The sequence below is a fragment of the Enoplosus armatus genome, chromosome 10 (assembly GCF_043641665.1).
Source record: "Enoplosus armatus isolate fEnoArm2 chromosome 10, fEnoArm2.hap1, whole genome shotgun sequence".
Taxonomy (NCBI): Eukaryota; Metazoa; Chordata; class Actinopteri; order Centrarchiformes; family Enoplosidae; genus Enoplosus; species Enoplosus armatus.
Window position 1 is genome coordinate 17,953,406 of NC_092189.1, and position 18,193 is coordinate 17,971,598.

Consider the following 18,193-nt stretch of genomic DNA (forward strand, 5'->3'; position numbering starts at 1 on the left):
GAATCAAAGTGGTGACAATGGTTATGTTGTTTGTCAAATCTGTCAAACCACACCAACTACTGTCAATTCATCTGCCCATTATTTTCTTGTAATCGCTTCTTTTTTCGTTTAATGTCAGAAAATAGTGAAAAAAGCAGATTATAATTTTCGACAACCCAAGGTGACGTCTTCATATTGCTTGACTTACTCAAATAAGAGTCAGTGAATATTTGGTATTTTTTATTGCTTTAAATGAGTATTGATAAGTATTGAATGTTGTAGAGGAATACTTGAGACTTTCAGGGTTTTAGATTACTCAGTTTGAAAATAGAGCAGAAGAATAACCACAACTTTGTAATTGTTATAACCCATTTCTTCTTTCTTTTTCTTATTTCTTTTTAAGAGTTGCATTTTGGAAGTAAACCGCTACCAGCAATAGATTATTGTAATTTAAAAAAGTAAATTGAGGTTCACATCTCAAACATTGCAACAGCCTACAAATTATGAGCTTTGCATTAAGATAAGAATCAACGTTAAAAGATTCTGTATTACAAGAGAGCAAACATATGATGCCTTTTTAACTTCACACAATGCTGACATACTGCAACCGCTCAATTTGACGGCAAAATGTCATTGAATAAACACATATTAGAAATGTTCCAGCACTCTGGTGTGTATTTGTTGCAGCCTCAGATGCCAGAAGTCGATCCAAATCTCAACTCAACTGCAGAACTATTTCAATACCGCAAAAGAATGAAAAAAAACCCAAACCTTTAAGACTGTAAGCCACCACCCCTCCCTGCTGCCTGTCGCTGGCTATTTCTACGACTCTCGTATGAAATACTTCTGACGTTAAACACCTGTTAACTTTTATGTCTTGTGAGAGGAGTGGCTGAATGAGGGAGCATTATGTTCAGTGCTAGTCGGCCTGGCCAAATCCCCAGTAGAGGAAAGACCACTCCCAGTGCAAAGAGGCAGCAGCAGTGAGTGAGCCCCCTTATCCCCGCAGCCTGCGAGGATCCCCTCCGCTCAAAACCAACAGTTACCTCTATTCCAATTGACAGCTGTGCGAAACCACCATCTTTCCACAAGCTCTCTTCTGGATAAACTGCACTGATACCCACCAGCAGACCGCCTTAAGAGGCAGAGTAAAGAGATGTGAGGAGGTTTCAGGCAGCTTATGCTGTTGGTGTCTTATATCCTTTTTTGCACATTTACATGCCAGTGCTGAAGTGAGGCCGGTGTCCAAATAACCTGCAACACCCAAAGTGGACTTTAAGGCTGTAAATGCAAGATTACCTAATAAGTGTTCAGTGTAGTTTATTTGTTGTAACGACTCTTCTCCAGTACATGTTTCCAGTTTCTTTATGTACAGTCCATCAGTGGTGGAAAGTATATTTACTTAATTACTTAACTTACTTATTAAGTACTGTACGTTTTGAGGTAATTCCATTTTATGCTACTTTCTGCTTCCACTCTTCTACATTTTGCATCAAATATTTATCTACATAGATACAAATGTAGTTTATCTGACATATATTTTACAGCTTTAGTTACTTTGCAGATTTATTATTACTATTATTATTAATACAAAATATAATCTACTCATAAATTATGAAGTTACCCAGCAGTATGTAAAGTAGTTAGTTATGAAACTGATGTACACATAAACACATCCATAGTTATAATCCAATAATATAAAATATATGATTCCTTCTGCACTTGTACTTTTGGTACTTTGAGTATATTTTGATGCTAATAATAAAAACTATCTTCTTTTCAAAATAGCTTTTGGATACAGTGAAAAAACTTTTTTTTTGGTATTTTTGCTTAAAAATGTACTGAAACGAATAATCGATTCTCAAAATAGTTTCCGATTCATTTTCTGTATATCCACTAATGACTAATCGCTTCAGCTCTAGTAGTATTGGTATGTTTTGTATTTATGGTCATTTATATTTCTCTCTTGCAGATTTTTATATCCACTCTGAGTAAATATCGTATTTTGTAAACACTATTATAAAAACATGATGGTTTATGGATCTATAAGTAACATGACTGATGACTGGACTGTATATAAGTAAACTAGAAACAACCTCTGACACCACCCTGAAACGTTTGGTGACTAAAGCTTGGTGTGCCGGAGTTGTACGATGTGTTTGGACTTGCATTTAAACTCACGCTGGCCTTCACCTCGCTGCACGTGCAATCTCAAAGTCAGAAACTGAGCATCTGTTACATTATAGAATCCGTCGGAGGAAAATTGTGACTTGTTTGTGATTATATCGTACTGTATGTGGAAAAATACTTCCAGGAACAGAAGATTCAAAGCACCTAAAAGCAGGTCAGCATCTGCCCAGATTAGTGCAGCAGCAGTTAACCCAATAGATTTAGATTATCATCTCTGTGAGGTCCCTGCTGAGCTGAAACCAGTTCAGCAGCTAAGCAGTCCTCCATCTCATACATAGGGTTAGGCAATAAATCAGCCTATTGTGCCTCAAACTGCTGATACTCGGCAGTAGAAACCTGCTTGGCAAATTCAAAAATCATTTTGCACTACAATGCAAACGACTATAATAAAATGACGTCTCAAGTCGCTCCAATGGCATCAGTGAGTGAAAGGAGCGCTGTTTGTCTGCCAGACCTGGTGGCTAAATGAAAACTGATCCAAACCTTTAAATGAGAGCTGCTGGGCTAATATTTTAAGGCTTGGATAGCAGCACCAGGAAATACCTGGGAGAGGTGCACCTTTAAGGAATCAAATTTAGCAATCCACAGGAATGGTTGGAAAACTTTAACCAGAGGACTCAGGCTTTCCGTAACCTGCCTCCACGCTTTTTGGATCCCGTAAGTTCAGGTGCAGCGATTAAAGCCCCCTAACGTGTTAATGATGGTGGAATATTTCATTCTGAGTTTGTCAGTTTTATCCCCCATTAGCAGGCAGGAATGTCCTCTCCTCTTCTCTGCTCCCAGGTGATTGGTTAATGTCTTTGGCTATTTACACATTACAGACAGCACATCCATTTAGGAAGCACAGAGGAGATAACGTTTGAGACATAATAGGGGTCAATTAATAAAAATCTGTATATTCTGCTCTGTGCACTATTTCATCTTTTCATAAACAAAGATTTCAGATTCTTCCATTGAAAAAACTGAAGCAGCACAGTTTAGGTTTTCTTCAGAAGTTGTAAAGCTGTTTTTTTGGAAAAGTGAAAATCTATGAAAACTGCCATTCAAGTATATTCTGGAGATAAAAATGTGTATATCTCTTTTAACACTAGTCAAAAACTGTCTAAAAATGATAAAGTCAGACCTAACTTAAAAATAATAATAGACTAATTTGCAGTGCTTTCATTTGCTTCAAGTGCTGCGAGTGCCTTGTTAAAAAACAGAAAGTAAGAACCTGAAGTGATTTATACTTGCTTTGAAACGATGACAACAAGGAAGCAATATTCATTGTTTTTACATTTATGAAACAAATGTCTTTACATTGACAGGTAGGCAAGATATGCAACAGCATTGTATTGATATACAGTTAACTCTTAAACAATACAAATAACTACATTACCTCCATTCAGTAAGTAAGTTCTTTGTCTGCAGCGGGTGTTGTGATGAAGAGGATTCAGTTTATAGAGAAGCTGTTCATGTACTGTCATGTTTTTCCCGTCTGTGAGTAATACTGTTGTTATTTCAAACGAGAAATACAAAAAAAAAAACTTCCCTTACCTTCTGGATATTAAGTATAAAAAGAAAAACTTAAAAAGTGGGAGAAAAACATCTCCTTTCATTCACAGAATGAATATTAAAAGATAAACTTCACAATGAAGGCTGGACGCTTCACAGTGATTTCTATGTACATGTGTGAATGTGTAACAGTGACGTCTGTGGAGCTGACTGACAGCTAATTTCAATTCAGCCTCTTTATCTCAAAGCGCGGCTCGGCTGCACATTAGGCCTTTGATTGGCCTGAAACACTCTGGTTCACTGGGCATTACTGAATAAACGGAGGAATGATGAAGTCTGATGCAAACCATATGGGCGTAGTGCAGTAGAAGGTATTCTAGGGGATTCCTACACAGATCCTCAGGTTTACACTCCACTATCAGAGGAGACTGTATAATACTATCCAGAGCTTTTTAATATCTACAGTCAATGAAGCAGAAACAGCTTTACGTGCTAACTGACTGCAGAGGCTCTTTGACCCCCGACAACAAAACTGACTTGGATTTGGAGTGAAGAGAAAACACTGCTGGGGCAAACCAGTCCACTGCTGTCAGAGGTTTTAGCGCTTGGCTCTCTTGGAAGGGGGCTCCTCTGATTTCTGTCCTCCCCGCGTTCGCACCGCAGGGGGGCTGGCCTCCCGCTTGCGGCCCCCCTTCGCCGCCGCTGCCTGGCCCCTCGTCCCGCTGCAGGAGGGAAACAAGGAGCAAGTGTCAGTCCGTTTGTCTTAAGTGTCATGTTTAGGTGCTGTAATTATATACAATGTTAATTCAAGAGTTACTCATGAGAAGTGTTGCAATAACCAGCGCTCCTTTATCACACTCCCTTTGAGTAGAGAAAAGTGTGCGTGAGACAGATTTCTAAAAGACCCATTTAAGACTTTTGTAATATTAACTTGAATGTAATTTGAGTTCAAAAACAAATCTGCTTGGAAACAAATGGGCAAAATTAAAAGATACAAATTAAACCACAGAAAAGTGTTAAGAGAGACAATCCAAACACATGTTTAAAAAAAAAAAACATTTGCATACTGTAGAAACGTAAAGTAATCATCTAGTCGCTTCCCTTAAACATACAGGACTTGATAAGGCATGTTTGTTGAAGAGGGGGAGATTTAAAAAGCTGCTCTATTTTGAAAAATAGTTAAAAGGTTAAATATTCATTTTTCAAACTCAGTGATGGGTTCAGATAAAAGTTGTATTTTTGTAAAGAATTGTATTTGCTAAAAAATATTATAAGTATTAGTTTGTAATGTGTAATGTATTTATGATTATTTCACTTGTACATTTCTGTTTCCCCTGAGAATAAATACTGCATTTAAGAATTTAAAAAGTATTTAAGAAAATAAAGATAATGACGATCTTTTCATGTACAGAGTATATAAAGTTTACACAAGAAAAAAACTCACCACCTTGAAGAAGGCAAGATAGTCGAAAACGTTTGGTGAGGGCAATTAAACAGGATGTGCTGGAGAAGAGTTGTGTGACATGTTTTAACTTGGATAGACTGATATTGTAGTAGTTAACCCAGAGTGGACAGCATGATGGAAAAAGTGAGACTACTTAATTAAATGTAGCAAATTTTGATCATCATCATCATCATCATCATCATCATCATCATTTAAATCCATTTGACTATTATGGACCTGTGGATACTCTGTGTACTCAATGTCTCTCACCTAAAATACTCTCAAAATAAAGACAAACATTACATTATCACATTACTCTCAAGTTTTCGCATGTATTGTACAGTGATCCTGTACCTGTAGTGCAACTCCAGATGTGTAATATACATTCCTTTAAAAACAGCTTAGGCCGTGCAAAATTATTTGTTATTTTTTATTTTGGGAACTCGAAAACATTTTGAAATTCCGGGAAAACCTTTGGTAAAATGTTCTCTTTCACAGAGAGGTCAGTTTTGTTCGTTCTGCTGCTGAACCTCAATGAGACAAACTCACCGTGTGCCAGCTGCGGTCTCCTCTTTACCGTTCTGTCGACTTGCCCGGGTGGATGGTTTACTTGGCTTGTTTCTGAGGAGCAATAAAAACAAATGTGAAACAACAGTTGTTGCTTTAGTACTAAATCTTCCCGTGCTTTAATTTAATAGGATGTGACAGTGATGATGCCTGCTGGGTGCTTCAGAGTGCAAACATTCAGCACTAAAACAATCAGAGGCTCATTCATCACCACTGACTGCAGATGATTTTACAGCGACTGCACTGATGACTGAGCTGTTGTCTGGTTTTATCTGCAGGTGTTCTGGTGGTTTGTTTTTCAGATTTAATTGGTTTCATTACATTTTAATTACTTGTTTTTACTGCAGGTTTTTTTTACCGTAAATCCTGTTAACAAATAATAAATTTGAATTGTGGCTCCATAATTGTGTACAGTCCCGTTACTGGAGTGATGACCCTTATATATTACTATTAGGTAACGTTACCGCTCAGCCTCCAGGCGAGATGCTGACCGCGTGGTCGCTCTGGTGGCAGTTCCTTTTTCTTCCTCGTCTTTCTCACCATCCTCCTCCTCCTCTTCATCATTCTGCTCACTTTCTTCTGCCTTTTTGTCCTTTTTATCTGTAGGATAGATGATAAAAGGTCGTCATGGGTTTGATATTTAAACTCTATGGATCCCTAAGACTTCACTGGAGCTATATATTTTTAATTATTATTATTATTTGATGTAAAAACCCCACGAAAAAAGTATTTTAAAAACATTAAAAAAATTACTTATCCAGTCAAATGGCCAAATCTTAATCAGTGAGATGGGAAAAGGTCTTATCTTAAACCTTACCTACATACTATCCAAACAGCAGTTTAAAGCTTGAAAATAAAAATGTCATCTTGGGTCAACAATCAATACAAAGTTTCATCCATTTTGCACTAATTTGTCAGTGAACTTTGCTGAAGTTAGACGCTTTGTACCAGAACGTTTCTGGTTTGATTTAGATCAAGCTTTAAATGTCCTTACCTGCATCCTCTGTGGCTGCTGCTGCCCTCGATGGCCTTCCCCTCCGACCGGGTCTCTTTGGAGTCGTCTCTTGGTCGTCTTGGGGTTCCTCCTCCTCAACCTGGAGAAATAACAACAAATATATAAGTCTCTAAATCTGAGTTTAGAGTTTAAGAGTTTAAGACTGAGGTTAAACGTGTTTTAAGTCTCTACACAGACAATAGAGACAGCAATGGCAAAAGTGATGGATGCACAAACAGTGTTTACAACATACAGAACAACTGTTGTTTCTTAATTTTAATGCCAACATACATCGTCTGGTTTCGTCTCGCTGCAGAGTTCGTCTTTGACCTCCTCTTGACCCTCTGCATGTCTCACTGACGGGGAACAACCTGGAAAAAGATCAATTTATTATTGATAATTAATTTATCCAATAATTTTACTCCTAATGATGTTTTGTCTCTACAGCAGATATCCAGGCAATAGGCTGTGTGTTTTACATACAATATGCAAGAACCTCTGCTATAATTGCAGTTATATAAATATAAAAATGTAATTTCTCACCACTGTCTTTTTCAGGTTGTTGCTCACTTTGTTCTTGTTGACTGTTGTCCTTCTTTACCTCTTTAGCCGGGGTTTCCTGTAGAATTATAATTTGAATACACATTAAGACACATCAACAGAGAAGTGAATACAGATTCAGATGGAGGAATTGTAGAAATCTCACCTCCACAGATTCCTCCATTTCCTCTGACCTCTTCCTCTTCACTGCCGGTTTACCTGGAATGGAAATATGATGATGGGTCAAAACTGATAAAAAAATGTATCCCATCATCTCTTTTACATGCAAGGACCAGCCGGAAAGTGTAGTGTAAAGTTTAACTCGTAGCAAAGATGCCAGCCTCCCCTCATGTCAGCTATCACTGCCAAATTACTCATTCATACTATTTTACAGCTTGTTAACAGTGATGACAGCAAAATAAAATGTGTTTAACTCACAACATCACGCTATGAAATGCACAAATTAGCTGTTGAGGTTTGGCTCACTTATTCTCTGAGTTGGTAATGCTCTGGCAGACATGTAGCCACACTTCTCATTACAGTTCTAGTATGTTATTTGCCATTTAAAGTGTGCTTGTATACATAAAAACAAAGGCACTGGAATACTTGCACTGTTCTTTCAGTCATTTAAAGATGAGACCAAAAAACAAGAAGGAAAGTGCAAACATATGACTTGAGTTAAAAACAAACGTACGCGTGTCAGTGGTCTCTTTGGAGTCGCCGCTTCCTGCAGCTTCAGAGTCTTCTGGGACAGGAGACGGCAGACTGACTTGACTTCCTCGTCCTCCAGGTTTCTTTGATCCACTTTCCTCTTCAGTTATCTACAGATTGTTAAAAAAACATTATTAAAGATAGGGTACAGTGAAATGCACTCAATGCTAATGTCCTCTACAAAATATTATTAATTGTCTGCTGACGGGGTTCAATAATCATGTGACTGATGTTAACCAGCTAACTCACAAGGTCACATAATGATAATAAACCTGATAATGTGAACGTACCTCTTCTCTCTCAGCTGGTGTTCTTGATGAAGTTTTATCGGTGCTCTCCTCGTCTTTATTCTCATCCTTCTTCTGAGTATCTGAGGTTAAAAATAAATAATAGCAGCAGTCAAGACTCTTCTCTTATTCCATACTATGCAACACTCAAACTACTCTGTCTAACTGGCACAACGTGAACATTATAAAGTAAAATAAAACTGAATTTTTATAGACTTTATTATAATAGAATATTTGCATCAACATTATGAAACTGAGGAATAACTTCTGTAATAATCAGTCAAATATTGGAGGAATTAATTGCAGCCTCAAACGTTCATACAAAGCTGCACAACTATTTCTATTTTGAAAACAATTTGTCAATTCCATTTGTCAGATCTTAATATCTTGACTTAATTGGAATATTTTGGCTGGTGCACAACATACTATGACTGATATCAGGCCATTATTACAACTAGGATGACATGAACACTTCAAAATAGCTGAAAAATAGAGCACACAACATGTGTTTCAGGCCTAAACAATCATCCATCTCCACAATATATACCTCTGCAAATCAAAAACCTTTCAGAATTGGAAGGTTTAAAGCGACAATCTTACCAGCAGCGGCTTCTTTGGCTGCAGCTCCTGAACGTCTGCCCCCGCGGCTCGGAGTCTCCCCCAGTTTCTCAGGTTCTTTAGTTTCCTCCTCTGTGGTTTTGGATGATCGACCCCTGCGTGGTGTTTTCACTTCCACAATCTTCTCCTCATCTGTCTGAAGATAAAACAGTCCATGAGCAAATCAATCATGAGGAATACACAGATAAGAATTGTCGCTTCCCCGCTGTTGTTTATGTATTTTAAAAGGTTCCAAAAGCCAAAACATGATCACACAAAGCACCAATTTTGCAATTACATGGTTATTCTGTGAGAGAGAAATCGAAAAGGCTGTATTTACCTCAGCAGACGGTTGCTCTTTACTTTCCTTTTCATCCTTCTCATCACCTGATCAGTTACAAGAACATAGGTGAACACATCATTTCATAAAATTAATAAATAGAACCATATGTGTTAAATTTAATGACAATTTTAAATGTTTTAAATCTAAATGTCCCAAACTTGGACAAATAAAATTCTTATAATCTTAAAATTTGGTGTGGAAAGAAAACCTCAGCTACTGTACCAGATTCTTTCACTGCTGCAACTCTGTGAATGGACAGCTTTCGTTTACGACTTCCTCTTCCCTCCGTCTTCTCTTCCTACGTGACAAAGAAAAAGTGTTAGCACAGAGGGTAGCTTACCATATCGTCATCTATATTTATTTTTATATGTAAGAGCTGAATTTCTCTATTTGGCATTACCTTTTCTAACAGGTCTGATCCCTTCTCATCTTCCTGGCTGTCTGTGCTGGAGACATTACCTAAAAAATAAACAAATAGGATTAACTGTGAAAGGAAAGATGTCTATAGTGCAGGAATAAGAGAAAAAAATAACATGAAAATCAATATTCAGTCCCAGTTTCAGCTTCCTAAAGGTGCAGTAAGCTATTCAAGAAAAGAACTCTAACAATATAGAAGCAACAACTGAGGAAAATCATAATATGACAATATATATATATATATATTTTAAAAAGTCCCATGACTCACTGATTTGTTTGACCAGTTTGGACGGACTCTCAGGTTCACTCGCACTGATCTTCTCAGTCGTCTCTGGGACGTTGTATTCCATCTGAACATAATTTAGATCAACACAAGGAGTAGAATGCATGTACAGTCAGCAGGCAGGAGATATAGATCAGATAAAAACATTAAATAACACAGGGTGCAAATGTTACAGGTTGTTTATGTCTTAACAGTGAAAGTGAGCATGACGGAGGCTGAACACTTACAGTTTGTGGATCACTTTTCTCTGTTGCAGCAGTTTCTTCCTCCACTGTCTTACTCTCAGCTTCACCTAGTGGTGAAAAGCAGTAGGGTAAAAAATTATGCCTATTTTACAGCTTTTGATGAACTCACTTAAAATATCCACCATATATGAAGACTTACTATATATGTCCATCTTGGCCTGCTTGTCTTCAGCTACCACTTCTTCTGCCTGCTGTTTAAGAGAGATGACTTTGAATTTTAGTTTCAAATGAGCATTTCAAGAACAATTAAAATGTGTAAACCATGATTGGTACTTCACCTTGGGGCTTGCCTTTGTGTCGGCAACATCTGGCTCAGTTTGCTCTAAAGTAACGACAAGATGCTAAAGTTAATAGCCAGCCAAAGAAAACCATCTTGTTCTTTTCAACCAGAATGTTCAACCACTCACCTTGTTTACTGGAAGTTTCTGAGGTTTGTTCAGTGGTATCAGAAACAACTGTGCTTCCCTCTGTGGTTTCTCTGACCTCTTCTGTTTCAAACACAACAGCATCAGCAGCTGAAATATTGTAGAAAGTAAAAAAAAAAAAAAAAAAAGGTAAATGAGCACCATGAGACAATGCCTGGTCAATAAAAAAAAAAAGTCTTTCATCAAACCACAAACTTCATATTGGAAATCACGAGAAATAATAGTTGCAAGATGCAAGATTTGGACGTAAACTAAAAGGAAGAGATAAGAAACTTTACCGTCTATGCCAGCTGCTGCTGCTGCTGCTGCTGCTGCTGCTGCTGCTGCTGCCATTTTTTCATCTGGCTGTGTTTCAGGAGCAATTTCTACACCTTTGGCTTCATCCTCATTTGAAGGAGCCTGACATTCACTTGATGTAGTGTCATCCTCCTGTGTAGAAGACAGAAGAATGATTTTCCACAGCAGAACGCCTTAGAAAATGCTACTACTACTAAGAAGTTTTCCCACTTGAAGTATATTTTTGATCCAACAGAAGCTTGCATGGAGTAGTGAAAAGTGTCCAAAAGGCTACAGAAAAGCAAAAGGCGGGATGTCTTTATGTGTAAACAGGACAAACAGGACAAAGGCAATTTAATTTACTAATGTGACGTGTTTTTTACCTGTGGAGCAACCGACACTGACATTTCATCCCTTGTCACATCCATTTCTTTCTCTGAATTTTTAGACACATCTATAAGAGAGATACATGTTTATATTTAGGGAAACATTCTGACATGTTTAGGTAGCCAATAATACATTGTTCTGCATCATTGTGTTTCATTTACCTGCAGTGTTTGGCTTTTCATCAACAAGCTCAACAGTTTGTTGAGATGCAGCAGGTGACGACTCAGTGGCTGTGAACTCAGTTTCAGCAGCTGTTTCCTCAGCAGCTGGAGGATGCTGTGGTGGGGCAGTCTGATTCATCTCTGGCTCTTCCCTGGTATCTTGGCAAATTAAGGTGGAGGACACTGTACTGTCAGGGTCCATGGAGAGCAGAGTCAGAGCTGCTTCTTTCATCTTCATATCGGCGTCCTGAAGAGTCGCCTCCTCTTGACTGCTCTCAGTCGGAAGTCTCGCCTCTGCTGAGGTGCAAACGTCCATGAGAGTCAGCAGAGCGTCGGCCTCGGCCGGCACGGCTGGCATCTCACTTAGCCGCGACTCTGTTTCGCTCTCGGGGGGCTCAGGGGTGATGTCGCTTAAAGCATCGCAGGTGTCGTCTGAGAAGGAGGTGGTGACGGTGGTGGTGACGGGATCAGAATCTGTGCTCATGTCTTGGAGAAGAGAGCACTTCTTCGGCAGCTCCTCTGCGTCGAGACTCAGTGAGGAAACTGAAGACTTTGAAGATTTATCAGACATTTCCAATTTGTCTTCTCTGGGTGCTTTCTTCTCTTCTTGGCTGTCATCTGTCTTTTCTGGGACTTTATCCTTCTTCTCCAGTTTTTTCTTTGCACTCTTAATTTCTGATTTCTCGTGGAGAGATTCGTCTGAGACTTTCCGCTGTTCCTTTGCATTTCCCTCTTTTTTCTTCTCTTTTGTTGTCTCAGGTTTGCTGACAGGTGCACCTCCTGTACTCTGAACTTTACTATCAGTCTTTGATAACAATAGAGTCTTTGTTTCCTCTTTGGATTTTGATTTAGATTTTTCCACGATTCTCCCTTTTTCTGCTGTCTTGAGCCTTTTGGGATCTTTGTCAGTTTCAGAGCTGGACTTGTTTGATTTCTGGCTGTCCTGATCTGCTTTAGTCTTTTCCTTCTCGCTGTCTTTACTATCTGTTTTAGATTTGGGTTTGTCTCCTGGCCTGTCCTCAGTGTGGCTCCTTGACCTTTTCAGGACTTCCTTGGAGTGTTTATCTTTCTTCTTGCTGCCCTCGGACCCGGGCTCCATGTCAGACCGATCCTCAGAGGAGCCGGCAGAATCAGGACGGAGCAGCTGCTTGAAATCACTTTTAGCTAACGTTTTCTCTCCTTTGGCCTTTTCCTTTTCTTTGCTCTTATCTGAATCTTTCTCCTTTTCCCTAATTTTGTCCTTCTCTTTCTCCTTGTCCTTCTCTGCTTTGACAGTCTCCATAGATGGAGCTTTCGCCTTCTTGACAGTAGCATCTTTAGGACCCTCATCTGCCACACCTTCTGACACGGACGACTTTCCTTCTCTTGTGGTTCCTGCCATCTTCTTCTCACTTTTAATCTTGGGCTTCTTCTCAGCTTTCTCTTCAGAGGACACTTTAACAGCAGCAGCTTCCTTCTGCTGAGATTCATCTGCCTGATGCTCTGATTTCTTCTCCTGCTTTTGTTTCAGCTTGGCGCGTTCATCTGACAAGCTGCGTTCTTTCTCTTTGCGTTCTTTAGAGTGAAGTTCCTTACGGGACAACCTATCAAACTTCCCAACTGAACGTTGTTTGAGAGCCTCTTGGGAACCCTGCTCTAACTCCAGGATGAAGGAGTGAGTCCGGCCTTTGTCAGAAAGCTTTTTGGCTTCAATGGAATCTTCTGAGACGCTGCCGCTCATCCTTCTGTGCCTCTCATCAGATGATGCAGATTCTGACAGATTTCTTATCAGTTTCGGTTGTGGAGTCTTTGAGGCTGTGGATTTCACTTCCTAATTTTGAAACAACAAAACACAAAAATGCTTCTTACAACTCATCAATCCAAGGACAAACCTGTTATCTGTTGATGAAATCTGTTTTATTTATGATGCCTTTCACATACCGCTTTCTTGGATCCTTCTGCATCTCCTTTCTTTTTACTCAAAACATTTCCCTCTTTCCTGAAGGGTGAAATTGATGAATGCATTTAGTGAACATCGCAAACATATCTAAACATTTGAGTGTGTTCAGTAGCTGCTATATGAACATGCCTCTGAGATTTTTAAGACATACCTCGAGTCTAGCTTCCTCTTCCTGTTGAGAGCCATTTTTTTCTCCAGAACTTTCCTTTCTTTGCGAGCCTCTTTGGCTCTGGGGCCCTCCAGCCCAGCAGAGTCTCCGCTCTTTGTTTTTTTATAATCTGCGTAGGAAATAAAGTCGGTAAATAAAAGGGGCAGTTGTGAGCACACAAAGCTAATTTGAGGAAGTTAGATTGTTAAGATAGGAACAATGAGAACATGCAGCGTGACTAAACAACCAGGAAATCACACACTATCATTTATAGATTTGTACGCTGCAAAAAAATCATGTTACATGTCCACACTCTTATGTAGTACGCAGTTATATATTATATTTATAATATATAATATTTAGACAGAAATACCTTGTTCTTCAGCCTGCGCTGCTTTTTGTTTACGCTTCTCTTCCATTCGCTCTCTGTTCTGTTGTCTATTGTGCAGCCTTTCCTCTTTGTCCTTTGCCTATGAAAAAAGAGATCAGAGAGAGACAGCGAGACAGAAACCAATAATTAAAACAACGGACCATAAAAATCAGTGGTTTTAAAGTTTGTGATCAACTCATTTGCCAAGTAAAGCCTTTGATTTAGCTAGAAGTAGAATTAAAGCAAAGATGCTCTTGCTGTACCTTTTAATGTTAACATTACCACAACTCACCGCAGATCTCCGACGTTCCTCCACAGTGACTTCATCATCCGAGTCGCTATAGTAACGGGAGTAGAGGAAGGGCTTGTGAACGTAGGCCTTGCGGCGAGGTTTACGATCTTCTTCTCCCGTGTCTCCACTCGCTTGTTTCTTTTCTGCCATCTCATCTTGATCTGGTGACAGAAAAAACACACACGGGAAAACATTACAATCCAACACAGAGTAGAGTTTAAAATGAAATATCCGTGGCGGTAGAGACCATATTCATCACTTTGTGACACAGTAAACTATTCAACATTTGTTTGAAAACTCAGGCAGGAATAAAAAGTGGACACCATCTGGTGGAAGCTCCCCCTCTTCAGAAGAATCAGACAGCAGCTCCTCGTCTTCACTTTCTCCCTCGAATGATGACAGGTCGCTGGTGTGGACAGAGCTCACCGTGATGTCGCTCAGGCCGTCCAGGTCGGAGTCCTCCAAAAAGTACTCTGCAGGGCAAAGACAATTTTTCTTTTTACTCTATTTAAAATTACCACTTAAAAGTCAGCACTGTGGTTTTCAAACATGTGTCTTACACACCTATTCTGTGGTAATAACCAAGATAAACTGTTAAGATTACAGAAACAGTGGATCAAATATGCACAAAAGCAAATATTGTAATTTGATATCACCGTTGACAAATCCACCTTTAACTGTAATGTGACTGAAGTACAGTAACCTGAATATGTACGACATTAGGTATACCAATATTTTCTGCATACAAATCCTGCATACGGTCACAATCCATGGCATTAATCATTTTTAGTTATGCAACAAGACATTCATTTTCTTTATGTATTCTACAAAATCAGCCAGTCAGGTGTTTTGTGCACGCTCTAAAAGTGAAAACACATGCAGAGGTACACCGGCTCACCTTCCTTTATCCTCTCTCTGGCTTTCTGCTTGGCCTGACTTGTAGATTTCAGCAGATCATCATCCTGCTTCTCCTCTATGGGTTTTCCACTTGTTTTTCCAGCAGCTTTATCTTTCTCCTCCTCTGTCTGCTCCTGAGCTCCTGACTCCTCCTCCTCCATCTTCACCTCCTCTATTAACCCCTCTTTTGACAGATCCACCTGTTCCTGAGTGTCCTCTGTCTTCACTTCTAGCGCCTGGACCTCTGATGCCAGCTCCTCGGCCTCCTCCAGTGCCTTCCCGTCATGGTGGCTGTCTCCTTCGTAAACAACACTCATGTCCTGCTCGTCCTCCTCCACCAGCTGCATGAGCTCGTCTGAAGCTTGGCCCTTACGTCCTTTATCTGTGCTTGAACTGGCCCTGACGCTGGCCTCCTGGTTGAGAGAGGTTATGGTGTCCAGGATGGACATGGCGTCACTGGCTGACGTGGTAGCTGGAGTGGACAACAAGGCTGTAAAAATGAAAGACACTTCAGTTTGCACCTCCTTCAAATGAAACACATGGTGCAAGGTCAGCTACAATGCAGCTTTGCTCATGAGCTTTTAGCATCTTGCGCTAGGTTACTTCAGCCAGGCAGAAGTAGTTTCAGATACTTAACTTTTGTTGAACTGAATTAACTGCAAACAGCCCTCAAACTTAATTATCTCATTCCTCTTGGAAGTTTGACTATATGATGTTTTTATGACTCTTGTTTTTCACTTGATTATTGCTTGTTTGGCTTTATCTGTGTTGTTCTTGTATGCTTTTACTAAATGCTTACTGATAGGTTCGAAATCTCATTTCAACAGTGTGTAACCTCCATATGAAGGGACCGAAGAGAGAAAAGAATTCTTCTCCTTCAGTGGTCAAAATCATTTTCACAAACATCACAACACCAAACATGGCAGTCATGTTTGATAAAGGGATGAAATGCTATGTACCTTGCTCAGGAATGCTGCTGTCTGGTTTGATCTCTGCTGAAGGCAGTGGGGCCGGTGGCTCCTCGGAGCAGCTGCCAGGTGACAGAAATTCACGGACCACCCTCTCCACCTGCGGCCTGAAGATATGGTTGATTTTGGGATCCACCACCTGGGCCACAATCCTGTCCACTCCTTGCTCCAGCATCCCAGATCTAAGAGGAACAGTGTGATTTAACTCTGGGTTTCTTGCACATAAAATTAGTTATAAAACATCCCAAAGAAAACAAACACAGCAAGGTTTTTTTAGCTTGAAAAAGTACAGAATACTGTCTGATGCTGATCAAAAGAGAAATGGAAAAGAGAGATATTGTTCCATTGTCACTTACTGCAGCACGAGTTGTCTGATGTTGTTTCTCAGCTGGTTCTTGTTCAAATGAGGGCTCCATGTGTGGTTAGAAAGGTGATTGGAGACAAAGTTGTCCACTCTTTGTTTCAGGTTCAAGTAAGCTGGCTGTAAGAGAGAAAACAATGAAATGACCACAGTTGATTGGCCATTACGAATTTCTTTTATTGGGGGTTTATATCAGTTTGTTCATAAGAGAGGTCTACAGGGAGTTCATGTCTCTGGAGTTTAACTGACCTCAAACATAAGTAACACAATAGAAGATTACATTTCTTGACTTTTTGGCAAACCAAAGGAGTACATGAGCATTCATGTGTAGCCCATTTAACATGTAAAACATGATTATTTCCTTATTTGGTGTAATAACAATGCTTTATGGTAATTTCTGGATTTTGTCACCTTCATCTAGTGTACAAACCCAGTTTGTAGGAAAGGGCAGGGTTACCACTTCAATACTCTTCAACATTTGGGGTTTTAATAAGGTCAGAAGACAAGGTTTTTGGCTGGTTTTGCAATTATCATTCTATATAATACAAGTATGCCAACCAAAAAAGGCCCTAAAAGTGATTAATTGTTCAACGTGATGGATTAACATCACCTGTCCGTCCTTACCAAGTCGCTAAATTGAATTGTATGCTGTACAAAAATAAATGGAAACGAATGAAAATCAATGGCTTCCTCGAATTTAGGAAAAATTGACTCTAAGCTAACTAAATCTTCAGTAACCTTTCTCCTACAACAGAAGATAGCTAACGTTAATTTTCTGGCCCCACGGTGATAATGAGCGACTGAGTTAACGTTATGGGATGTGTTTACAGTGGGACGTAGCTTTGGTAGTCCAACACAGACACCTGCTTTCAATGTTCCCTAAAATAGACTCACCCATAACTCTTAATGGTACTTAATGGTACGACATACCGAAACTCACTAAACATTCAACATTTCAAGTTATGAAGATGTTTTCAACCGTTACCTTTGTATCAACGTCTGCAAGGCAGTCCCTCCTGAACTGGTCGAAGAGACCCTGAGTTTTTAAATGACTGACGATCATTGAGACCAGCTGTGGGTCTCCGGGCGGTAAACCTGCCATCTTTGAATGTAGTTAGCGTTAGCTTAGATTCGGTTAATTAAAATGGTTAATACTGACAGTACATCGGGTAATATCCGACTTTAGCGCACCGGGCTTCTGTTATGGTTTATGAAGTTCGAAGCAGGTTTGACCCGGAAGGACAGTTTATCCTGTGAAAGAAAACTAGTCCACTGAACCGGAAGAGCTTTGAAAGAGAGGTCTTCGGCGCCAAAGTAAAAGTTTCGAAACATCCGCTAGGTAGGTCGGGATAAATGGCTAAAACAGCTAAGCTATGTTAATGTATGCGAGGCAATCATGAAGACCAACTGTCGACAAAAACAACATGTTGTGCTAGGTTTAGTTATACAAAGAAACAAACAACATAACGTTAACGTTGTCACAAAACGATACCTAATGCAAGGCAAAGGCAAAATAAGATTTAAAATCAGAAACAGTATCTGGCTAAAAAGGTTTTTAATAGTTAGTTTTTGTGAAAACCGAAGAGAGCTGTTGATTCAACATCATGGTCCACCCTCGTTGATATTAAAGGAAAACTCAGTGTAACAGTATGTTCATTTAGCGACCTCTAGCGGCTTGAATGCAACAAGAAACATCCTCACTTCCATGACATGATATCAAGCTATTCGGCGTAATTATTTTCTATCTATTCTAACGGTTAACGTAAAGTTACCAGATTTTGAACTGCCGTGTGCTTTCAGTTACAGGATGTTAGCGTCTCGTTTAACCTGTCAGAATTTAGCTGACACAAACTTTAAGCGGTAGACGACCAATGATCT

General features: G+C 39.5%; 2 protein-coding genes and 1 long non-coding RNA gene across 3 annotated transcripts; all 3 read right to left on the reverse strand.

Moving 5' to 3' along the window:
• Nucleotides 1–3,426: 3,426 nt before the first annotated feature.
• LOC139291538 (neurofilament heavy polypeptide-like) lies at nucleotides 3,427–10,522 on the reverse strand. Its single transcript, XM_070913599.1, has 18 exons — nucleotides 10,499–10,522; nucleotides 10,370–10,413; nucleotides 10,231–10,282; nucleotides 10,074–10,138; nucleotides 9,832–9,913; nucleotides 9,547–9,605; nucleotides 9,369–9,444; nucleotides 9,144–9,190; nucleotides 8,807–8,960; nucleotides 8,210–8,289; nucleotides 7,903–8,029; nucleotides 7,375–7,427; nucleotides 7,212–7,287; nucleotides 6,960–7,039; nucleotides 6,669–6,768; nucleotides 6,139–6,274; nucleotides 5,657–5,728; nucleotides 3,427–4,385 (listed from the first exon to the last, which is right to left on the reverse strand). The coding sequence occupies exons 3-18, from the start codon at nucleotides 10,241–10,243 to the stop codon at nucleotides 4,262–4,264; spliced, it is 1,344 nt and encodes a 447-aa protein (XP_070769700.1). The 5' UTR covers nucleotides 10,244–10,282; nucleotides 10,370–10,413; nucleotides 10,499–10,522; the 3' UTR covers nucleotides 3,427–4,261.
• Nucleotides 10,523–10,827: 305 nt separating this feature from the next.
• LOC139290935 (uncharacterized) lies at nucleotides 10,828–11,559 on the reverse strand. Its single transcript, XR_011597553.1, has 3 exons — nucleotides 11,341–11,559; nucleotides 11,176–11,246; nucleotides 10,828–10,945 (listed from the first exon to the last, which is right to left on the reverse strand). It is a non-coding gene; the product is annotated as an uncharacterized lncRNA (long non-coding RNA).
• A 15-nt stretch (nucleotides 11,560–11,574) lies between these two features.
• bod1l1 (biorientation of chromosomes in cell division 1-like 1) lies at nucleotides 11,575–17,417 on the reverse strand. Its single transcript, XM_070913940.1, has 11 exons — nucleotides 17,301–17,417; nucleotides 16,311–16,435; nucleotides 15,946–16,136; nucleotides 14,988–15,476; nucleotides 14,413–14,562; nucleotides 14,090–14,250; nucleotides 13,801–13,897; nucleotides 13,431–13,557; nucleotides 13,261–13,318; nucleotides 11,678–13,150; nucleotides 11,575–11,634 (listed from the first exon to the last, which is right to left on the reverse strand). The coding sequence occupies exons 1-11, from the start codon at nucleotides 17,415–17,417 to the stop codon at nucleotides 11,575–11,577; spliced, it is 3,048 nt and encodes a 1,015-aa protein (XP_070770041.1).
• Nucleotides 17,418–18,193: the final 776 nt, after the last annotated feature.